Source organism: Bison bison, unplaced genomic scaffold (assembly GCF_000754665.1).
Source record: "Bison bison bison isolate TAMUID 2011002044 unplaced genomic scaffold, Bison_UMD1.0 scf7180017864458, whole genome shotgun sequence".
Lineage (NCBI taxonomy): Eukaryota > Metazoa > Chordata > Mammalia > Artiodactyla > Bovidae > Bison > Bison bison.
Genome location: NW_011495020.1, coordinates 4,271,263 through 4,281,748, shown reverse-complemented (window position 1 = coordinate 4,281,748; position 10,486 = coordinate 4,271,263). Strand labels below are relative to the sequence as shown.

Genomic DNA, 10,486 nt, shown 5'->3' with positions numbered 1-10,486 from the left:
GCTCTAGGCTGCGTGGGCTTCAGTAGTTGCTGCACAGTGTATCTAGAGCACAGGCTCAGTAGTTGAGGCACACAGACTTAGTTGCTCCACAGCACGTGGGATTTTCCCGGATCAGGGATTGAACCCGTGTTTCCTGCATTGGCAGGCAGATTCTTTATCACTGAGCTACCAAAAAGCCCTACAAGTTGCATTTTAAAATACTGACCATTTATCCTATAATGACCTACTTAGTGAGAGGGGAGAGGGGGCTCGAGTGTATATGTTGTCAGAGAATACAGGACTATTAAAAAGTTAATGCTAACCCTAAGTCTACAGGAAGTTCAGGGATCTGTTTCAGGCCAATTAACTTCACAGCATTCATCTCATCATGGGACCTGGGACTTGACTTGCCAATTCATTGTCCACAGCTATAGGGCCACTCAATCGACTAGAAATACTTGAAGGTAAACACTTCTGACTGGTGTAATGTTTTATGTACAGTGTTTACAGACAAATGTTGATAAAATAGTTGAAGTGCTCTGATCCTTGCAGAATAGATCTCAGATTCCAAAAGGATATAACATAAATCCTTTTCTAAGATTTTCAGGCACTTTTAGATTAGGTAAGGGAAATTTCTACTTGTTTTCAAGATTTCTTTCACTGCTGCTTCCCCTAAGTAATAAAAATCTGACTCTGCATTTCCGTTTACATCCTCCAGCTTCCTCATGGCAGGGTGTGGCCATGGAAACATTGACCACTGGACACTGTGATGTGGGCAACTTCCAGCTCTTCCCTTCATTTCAGTACGGTAGCTGCATGCTCTTCACACTCTTCTCTTCTTCCCATTGCTGTGAAAGGATGACAACTTGAGCAACCACCTTAGACCCAGAGATGGAAGCCATGGTGTGTTCCCCAGTTGGGTACTTGGCTGACTACGTGAAGTGCAGCCGCTTACTCACCTCTCTGATTTAAGATAGCATATTTTGGAGAAATTAACTTTCTGCCATTTTCTCCTAAGCCAACTGCTAAGCTGCTTTTTTCTAAATGAGAAGTGCCATCTGGTCTCAAATACTAGTGGGAGAAAACAATGTAGCAGAACTCTCTTTTAGGTATGTTTGAATCACAGATACATACATGTATGTACCCTACTAAAAAAAATAACGTGTTTACAAACTCAGTTCATTAAAAAGAGGCACGGTCCTTGGTAGTTTAAAAAGGGTTAGGGGGCTTTATTACAGCAGTATTTAATAAAATGCGGTGCGATGCACACAGAATGTTCTATATAGTTCATCTTCAATGTGAACAGGTCAGCTTCACGTATCTATCTTTTCTTCTGCAGATTGTACATAAGAGCAGGAGGCCTTTTGGTTTTATACGCCACACTTCCCTTGATGCGCTTTCCTTTGATGTTAACTATATGTGGCAAGAGAGGGCGCCGGACTGTCAGGACTGTCCCTTGAGGTGTATAGCCTCGGAGGGTCAGTGTGTCCTTAAACTGCGGTGTCACTGCTACCCAACCTATGCAGGCACATGAAAAAACACAGACGGTGTTAGCAACCATCCTATTAAAAACACCAAACACAGCTCCAGATGGAGACCCCAGGGAGGCTACTGCTGCCTCACTATTTTTTTTAAAAAGCATCAATACATTTGTGAAAATGTACAGATTCATTTTCAGAGCAGGTTGCATCTTATGGATAATCTAGCATGTATTTCTTAAAATATTTGGCTTATGTCAGTTAAGGCAAATCTGTATAAAAATATGATAAACTCTTGTGCTTGGTGTAAAATTACCTGCAGAGGAGAACTTGATGTCAGCCACTGCTTCAGATTCCCCAAGTCCTTCATCTAACGTGATGTCTTCAGCAACAAGAGGAGGAAATCCTGCCATTCTTTCTTCTCCACCCACTGGTACCTTCCATTGGGAGGAGATAAAGTTATTTGGAAATTCAAATGAAACCCCTGATAACTCTAATATTAAGTAAGGCACTGATAAGATAATATTGTACAGGTATCAAAAATAAAACCATTAAACTAACAGGCCTGTCTGGACACACAGGTTAATCCCTGCCTCATTAGAAACCAAGGGTACATGGATAATGGTTAACATCAGCTTTATGTTTACAGGTGTTTCCATTATTGGAAATAAAAGGATAATTTACCTATTTATTAATGGATTTCTCTGTGTTTATCACTAAGAACACAAACACAGACGTTACAGTATGGTCCCTGCTCCCGAGGAGATCAGAAGGTGGAAATAGCAAGTAAATAAAAGGTAAGATATGCAATGAGAGGCAATTTATTAAGTACTATGGTTGTGAAAGGAATAATGAATGTGGCTTGGTCAAATAAAACCATTAATGAGCAGAATTTTGAAAAATAGATTAAAGTTACTCAGTGTTGAAAGGTATTCTGAGTAACGTACAGACACAAAAATTGGAAAAAAGATGATGAGTTCAGAGAATTGTAGTTTAACTGTGCTGAGTGTGTTATGTGTGTGTATTAGTGATGAGGCTTTCAGTTTCGACTTCTCAGTAATGTGGAACTAACAAGGAATCATAAGCAGGAAAGAAAAAAGAATGAAAAAGAATACTGGGACCTGCTTTATATTTTGGAAAAACCTGTACAGTGCAGGATTTATCAACCTCAGCACTATTGACCTTTTGAGCCAAATAATTTTTTGTTGGAGGAGGCTGTCTTGTGCATTGCACAATTTTTAGCAGCCTCTACTCGGCATCCAGTAAGTTGTGAAAACCAAAACTGTCTCCAGGCTTTGCCAAATGTTGCCTTGTGGTAAGAATCAACCTGGTTGAGAACTACAGCTGTAGTGGGGTGGGGGTGGGAGGAAGACAATAAAACTGGAGTCTAGATTATACCTCATAATCTCAGAAAGCAGGCTACAGTTTGGACTGTGAGGCTGGTCTCATTGATGATTAGGAGGTAGGATTGACTTTGACTTGGGAGATGAATGAAAACCAGAAGGCAAGGCAGAGGCACAGAGCAGCCCAAGAAACTGTATTACGAGGGGAGAGAAGCCTGGTGTCGCTTTGAGAAGTATCAGTGAGTCCACCCTGAAGACTACACAGATGCATGAAGGTGGAGCCTTCCCCTCAAATCCTACATGTGTCTGGAGCATCAACTTTAGGCCAGTTATTTCAATGGAGTCTTAATTTCACTCTGGCTTTTTTAGTCCAGAGAGAAAGAAGCATTTGCTTCTGAAGTCAGGTTGGTTTTATCCTGGTTGAAGGGCAGGTGTGCGTTTTGACCTATTTTTAGTTGTATGAGCGTTCATTAATGTAAATCACATCTGCATTGGATGCACCTGGTATTTTTGCAGGAGCTATGTCCCAACCCCCTCCTCATCGCCACAGACACTTACACAGCAGTGACAGCGGTGCCCTGGCACTGGATCTTCTCCACAACCTCACGGTGTGGTCACAACAGACAGAGGTAAAGGAAACTCGCCTAAAGTCACACAGCTTCACTAAGTGGTGGAGCAGAGTAGGATTTGAACCCAGCCTAGCTCCAGTGATCTTAACCATCATACACTACAGGCTAGCCAACAGTGTGTATTCAGGTCTGGTTAAAGAACTATAAATAGGCCCCATTTGGTTTCTAGAGAACTTGGAATAATTTCAGTGGCACAAAAAGGGCACAGCAGGGACTGCAGAGGATGGGAGGTGAGGAGCAGGAGTCAGCTTGATTGTAAAGAAGAGGAAGGAGTGGGACACTTGAGTTTAGTTTTGTTTCTGAAAGATCAGAGAAATTTTCACACACTGCTTAACAGGTCAAAGGAAGGATCAAGTAAGCAGGAGAGAAGACATACGATAGTCTCTAAGTATCTGTGGTTAAGAATCTGGGAGAAGAGCTTTTCTACCCAGACAAGGGCTTCTAAACTCAGCACTACTCACATGTGGACCAGAGAATTCCCTGTTGTGAGGGGCTGTCCTGTGCACACATTATGTTTAGCATCATCTCTGGCCTCCACCCACTACATGCCAGGAGCATCACCCAGTTGTGAGAAAATCCAATGTCTCCTCACTCACATTATCCAGCGCAACTTTTTGAAATGATGTGACCACTGGGCAGTTAAAAAGTGGCTAGTGCAAGTAAAGAACTAAATTTTAAAGTTTATTTAATTTTAATTAACTTATTGAAATAGCCACATGTGGCTACCATACTGGACAGTGTCACCCAGAGAAAACCCAGCTCTGTCAGTATCCTGGGATCAGTCCAATCCAACATCCCCTTTCTTATCAGAGCCCATCTCACTTTATACCCAAAATCCTCAAGGTGAACAAGGTCAGGGAGAGCTAGCTGATGATGTAACAAAGATGCTTCTGTCCAACAAAGGCTTTTTATCAGGGCTGTGGGACTACCAGGGTGTATTAACCTAACTATTCAACCATCAAATCATGTTGGCTCACCTTCAGTAGCGTATGACCTGCGTGCTTCTGATACATAGTATCTGCCTTGTCCAATGAAGTAATGTGAACAGGAAGGAAGTTGGAAGCCACAACTGTAAACCAAGCTGACTGATTTCCCTTAAGAAAGGAAGAAAGAACTTATCTGTACAATGAAAACTTAGAAAACCAGCACATTACAAGGTACAATTTAAAAAATCTGGGGAATTCCCTGGCAGTCCAGTCCTGAGCGCTCTGTGCTTCCACTGCAGTGGCCTGGGTTCAAGCCCTGTTCGGGGAACCAAGGTCCTGCATGCTATGTGGTGTGGCCAAAAAAAAAAAGAGGAAGGTAGGAAAAACATGGCAGAAGCAATGCACTTACACCCATGTAAATAAACCTATGATACCTTATATACACTTTGTGGATACTTAAATGTCTATTTTTATGAAAAACAAATGAATATACCATCTGCTTTAATTGTCCCTGTATAAAATTTGGTTTAAAAAATGTTAATATTGTATGGTCTCTAAAAATGTATGTAATGTTTCAAGTATGTAAGGCCAAATTTTCAACAAATTATAAACAAACAGAAACCCAAGATGTGTGCTAAGGCAATGGCCACAGGTTGCACTGAGTGTGCATATCCATCTTTCATTTTCCATTTTTCTGCTCACTTTGGCAAAAATGGGGAGCAGTTCTATAGATGCTTTAAAATCTCTAAATGATGCTATGTAAATGAATACCAAACCAAAAAAATACATGTATAAAAGTGTACGTGTCATCAGATATAGAGTGTGGAATTAATTTAATGCCATATTAACCCTGCCCCTAAACGTATGCCCTCTGATTTCCACAGAAAATAATACCACAGGAGAGGGAAACTATCTTTTTAATGTCAAGCTGTATGGGACATTGAGCTGTTTTTTGAAGACAATTTTTTTAAGACCTATGACTTTTTCCCACTATTTCATTATCCCAGGTTTATATTACAGACATTTAAAAACACAGACATAAAAGGATATCAACCCCAACAGTCATGACCTAGTTATCAACATTTTGCTAGTCTTGATAATATCTGCTTGCTTAAAGTAAATCCCAAAAATAAAGTCATTTTTTAATGGTACAGACTTTTCTTACCTTCAGAAAATCTATGCGGCCTAAGGCACCCAAAAATAGAACCATTCCTGGTTTTAGCATAAAAGTTCTTGGAATAATGGAATGTGTTGGCAATACAATATTTACTTCTTTTTCTGTTAGAAGACTTAAAATCTGTAAAGCAAAGTGCAGATTTTTTTTGAGAATTACTTTCAATGAACATATGCTGTATCGTGCTTTACCTGTAAGATAAAAAGTTATGATTATATATTCTAGGCTTCACAATACATCAAAGTATGTATTCCAGAATTTGCTGCACATAAAATTCATAGCTTCTTTCTGTCTCATGGAATCAATTTATAGTTGGCTCTACTCTTGTTTCACAACTTAATCTTAAGTAATGGCAGTATACAGGTATATGAAACAACAGCATCCTCTGAATTCTATCAAATTTTGTGTGATCTGAACACATTGATGATTCAATTCCAGGATAGAAAAATATGTTCTCTTGTCAAGGCTTCTAGGGAGCAGCAATTCTCAGGTAATGGTAAGGTAATGTGCTGTGTTTTGTCCTCGTGGCAGCTACGCATGCATTAAGTGAGAGTGATCACCCCATTCTAGGCTCAAGTAAAAAGCTTGAAGAATCTTTGCTAAATTCCAGTATTCACTTTCCTTATTTCCTACAAATACTCAGCAAAAACAACAACAACAACAACAACACAAAGGTATGGATCCTGTGACTTCTGAGGATGAAGATTCCTAAGTAGACTAGAGAAAATGGAAAAGAAAAGCCAGGAAGTACAAGATTCTGGTGAGACTAAAATCAAAATCTGACTAAAAAAATTTGAGAAAGTAAAAAAATGGCTTTTTGTGGACTTGTTTCTTAAAGAAAAGTAAGAAGAAAATTTAAAAAAAAAGTAATATCTAGGGAGACTTGAACGAAAATATGTAAGGGGGTGGCAAGTAGTTTTCTTCAGTACTTGTGTTTGAAAAGCACATTTAAAGCTCCTGGCAGGAGAGAATTACTCTAACCCTTTTAGCAAAGACCCTCATACTTCCATTTTACAACAGAGTTCCTTGCTTTAGTTTGGGAAACACTGGTTCAAGGCATTAAATAAATATATCAATAAACTGACAGAGAATCAAACTGCCTGAGAGAACTTTTGTATCTAAAAACTTGAGGGTCTCAGTGCTGGCTATAGTAGTTAGCAAATTCTTGCCTTTTTGACCAATTGACAAGAGGGTATACCTGACTAAAGGAATTGCTATCCCTGACCTGCTGCTGCTGCTAAGTTGCTTCAGTCATGTCATTGCCCTGCTGTTGCTGCTAAGTCGCTTCAGTTGCGTCCGACTCTGTGCGACCCCATAGATGGCAGCGCACCAGGCTCCCCTGTCTCTGGGATTCTCCAGACAAGAACACTGAAGTGGGCTGCCATTTCCTTCTCCAATGCATGAAAGTGAAGTCGCTCAGTCGTGTCCGACTCTTAGCAACCCCATGGACTGCAGCCTACCAGGCTCCTCCGTCCATGGGAGTTTCCAGGCGAGAGTACTGGAGTGGGGTGCCATTGCCTTCTCCATGTCATTGCCCTAACTGAGCCTAAAAGTTAAAGATGAGTGGGTAAAGTTAAAGTGATAGCAGTAGTAATGTTCAATAGTAGTGGGAGCCAGTTTCCTAAGCTGAAGCAAGGAACTCTATTGTGAAATGGAAGTATTAGGGTCTCTGCTAAAAGTGTTAAAATATTTCTTTCCTACATGTGCTTTTTCAAACACAAATACTAAAGAAAACTACTTGCCACCCCTTACATTATTTTCTTTCAAATCTTCGTAGATATTACATTTTAAAAAATTTTCTTTTTATTTTTAAGAAACAAGCTTGCAAAAGATTTTTAGCCAATTTTTTTTACTTTCTCAAATTTTTAAAGTCAGATTTTGATTTAAATCTTACCAAATTCTTGTACTCCTTGGCTTTTTCTTTACTCTGTGAAGTTCTGAATTGCTAAGGGAGTAAAGGCTGGACATAAACAATGAGTTGATCCTATTCTAAATTAGGTTCATCTGAGGGGGCACCTACTTAAGAAATTTAGTACTTTGTATCACTTTTTCAAGAACAAAAACAAATTAGAACTCATGCTGGAAAGTGTCATGTGTTTATAGCCTATTCTCAGAATAGCTCCAGGAAATGAAGACAAATCATCTGGATTATGTCAGCACAGTCCCCATGTTCGTAGGATGAATTAATGACAGAGAAGAAAAGCGTAGAGTAAGAAAGAAAGGACATTATACTTTAAAACATTTCAATGTCTGGCAGAGGGACGGAGGCATTACATTTATTCCATACACCTTTGGGGAACAATAAGTACAAAGTATGTACAGGGAGACTGCCCAGCTCAATATAAAGAGCAGGTCAAAGATCAAATGGGTGACCTTGGGACATGAGGTGACACTGCTTTAGCTGAGGGTGAGTCCCTCCTTCAGTTCAAAGTGAGTGCACCTCTTGGTGAATATGTTATGGAGGGAATTCAAGTATGGGACAGGTGGCTGAACTGCAGTGACATTTATGATTTCTTCCAACCTTAAAATCTAGGATTCTGTAAATATTTCTCTAAGGTAAAAATCACAAAGATAGAAACAGGTTGTCAGAAGTGATGCCTACCAAATGGCATATAGATTCACCAAGGAAACAGTCTGATGAATGAATCAGAACTGAGTCTAAAATGAAAGGATGTCTTTTTTTCATCTGCTGATTAAAATAGTACTCCTGCACTTGAAAGTTAATGTTTCTAAAAGATATGAAATACATACACAATTTTCCTTTGTAATTCCAGGGGTGTCATAAAACCAGTGGGCATCTTTCACATCTTCTGGGGTCAGTTCTACTCGTTTGGTGGATTTATCTGCAGCCAGAACAGGTTCATTTCCCATATCAAAGGCAAATGAATCGGCATCAAATTCAAAGGCAGCTTTATCCTTCTGTGCTTCTGAATATGAGAATGTTCTTCCAACCCTTCCTAGAACAAGTTATATTGAAGTTAGTAGTCACTCCTTTAAAGCTTTTGACTCCTAATTTTTCTGTTTGCTTCAAACAAGTTACTAAGACTAACTGTGGTGTTTGGAAGGAAGTGAGACTACAGTGATACTTTTTCTCTGTTTCTAAATGCAGCCAGAGTCAGACTCTTGTAATGAGGAAATGAGTGTGGCTGGCTGTGCACATTCGGTGGAGGGGAAGAGTGTTGGAAATCAGTTTTTCGTAAATTAAGGTTGGAAAGAGATACTAAGGAAAGGGGGACAATCCAATTTAAAGCTGTTACAGTTCAACAACTTGTATGGTCTGCAAGGAGGGGGCTGGCATCTTAGTGCACATGGTTCTACTTCTAACAGTAGCCAGATAGGCAGTTATTCACATTTCCTTTCCTGGATTTCTTCAAGTATCTACCATCTCAATTTTCCCAGTGCAATGAATTCTGGACTTCCAAACAGCAGCCTTGCCTCTAAAAGGTCTCTATGTTCTAAAAAGAGGGAGTGTCTCTTCCCATAAAAAACTGGCTAGCCCTAGAGAGCTGTATTTCAAGATGCTCAACAAAAAATTTTAGCATACAGTTACACTCGTTTTCCTATAGAAGACACTTACCTACTAAATAACCATGCTTTTTTAAGAGATTCAGTTTATTTTGTTCTTGTTGACTAAGATCTTCTTCTGCTTCAGTTGCATCTCTTTTAAGCCTTTTTTGCCTTTGAAACATTCTGTAAGGAGTTGGGTTACAAATAGGAAACTTCAGAAGGTTTAATGTAGTACCTGAAATACCAAATACATACACTGTTATAAACATTGTACAGGAAAATGGAATAAAACATTTAAGAGGACCTGTACCATCTTGAGGACTGTGATTATTTCTCTTAACTTTCATGACAACCCTCTACAAAATTATTCTTACTTTACAGATAAGGCAATAGGCTCAAAGACTGGCTCACAGGCTCAACTAGGATCTGAACGCCAAATCTATAGGCCTGATCTCTTTCCATCTTCTGCATACTACTAACAGATATAAAAGCATTTCTGTATATAAGTCTCCCAAAGTCCAAGACAGAGAATACAATTTACCAAGCCAAGTTAAACACTGGTTTCAAAGGAACAAATGAAGTAGTTCATTTTGCCAACTGTTACATAAAAACAGGTCACAGAAGGATTCATTCTGTAATTACTTCAGATGTTTCTTGACTGAAAATAAAAGTTGACTTATTTTCAGCGAAGCCACACAACATATTGCATCAGTGAATTATTCATATGTTAAACCTATAGAATCTCATGAGTAAACTCAAGATATGAAGAGTAAGACTGAGGGATGGAAGGAGGCTTTTCTCCACAAAAATCAAAGGACTTTCTGGAGAAACTTACAAATGACTAAAGCTACAAGGGAAACCTTCAAGAGAGCAAACATTGTCCTCTGGTTCACCTGAAGTGCTTAGAACGGTGGCTTGAACATAGGAATACTCCATTGAGTATTTCTATTTCTATTGAAAAGTTACTACAACATATACTGAATTTGCAAGCACTAAGCTGCCACGGAAGAGAAATGTGAACAAAGTAGGTAGAGAATTTTTAAAGGGAAGCCTCCCACCAGCCCCTGATGGACATTAAGGAAGAATACATGACTAGGAGAGTGAATCACGATCAGACGACCAGCTTTTCAGAAAACGAAGAGGACGCTCACCAGGCCAAGGAGAGATGGTGGCCCTGTCGATAGCTTCAGCGCCCTTGGCGATGCAATAATCGGACTCCAGAAGCGTATTGAAAAGAGTGGACTTGCCAGCGTTGGTTGAGCCAACCAGGTAGACGTCGCCCCGGTAGCGCCAGGAGCGCTGGAGCGCGGAGATCAACTCCTCAACTCCATAGCCTGTCTTGGCGCTGATGAGCCGCACGTCTCTGAGCACCGTGCTGGACTTCGACGGAAGATTCGCGTTGTCCTCCCCACCCCGTGGCCGGTCCCCACTGGAACGTTGAGCTCTTCGG

General features: G+C 40.0%; 1 protein-coding gene across 1 annotated transcript in view; it reads right to left on the bottom strand.

The window, feature by feature from the left end:
• Nucleotides 1-1,184: 1,184 nt before the first annotated feature.
• The window catches only part of NOA1 (nitric oxide associated 1), a 10,931-nt gene continuing 1,629 nt past the window's right edge, over nt 1,185-10,486 (bottom strand). The window contains exons 2-8 of the mRNA XM_010859640.1: nt 10,188-10,486; nt 9,107-9,271; nt 8,281-8,486; nt 5,521-5,652; nt 4,407-4,523; nt 1,774-1,894; nt 1,185-1,497 (exon numbers count right to left, since the gene is read on the bottom strand). Coding sequence (XP_010857942.1) covers nt 1,301-1,497; nt 1,774-1,894; nt 4,407-4,523; nt 5,521-5,652; nt 8,281-8,486; nt 9,107-9,271; nt 10,188-10,486 — 1,237 coding nt within the window. The 3' untranslated portion in view covers nt 1,185-1,300. The remainder of the gene's footprint in view (nt 1,498-1,773; nt 1,895-4,406; nt 4,524-5,520; nt 5,653-8,280; nt 8,487-9,106; nt 9,272-10,187) is intronic.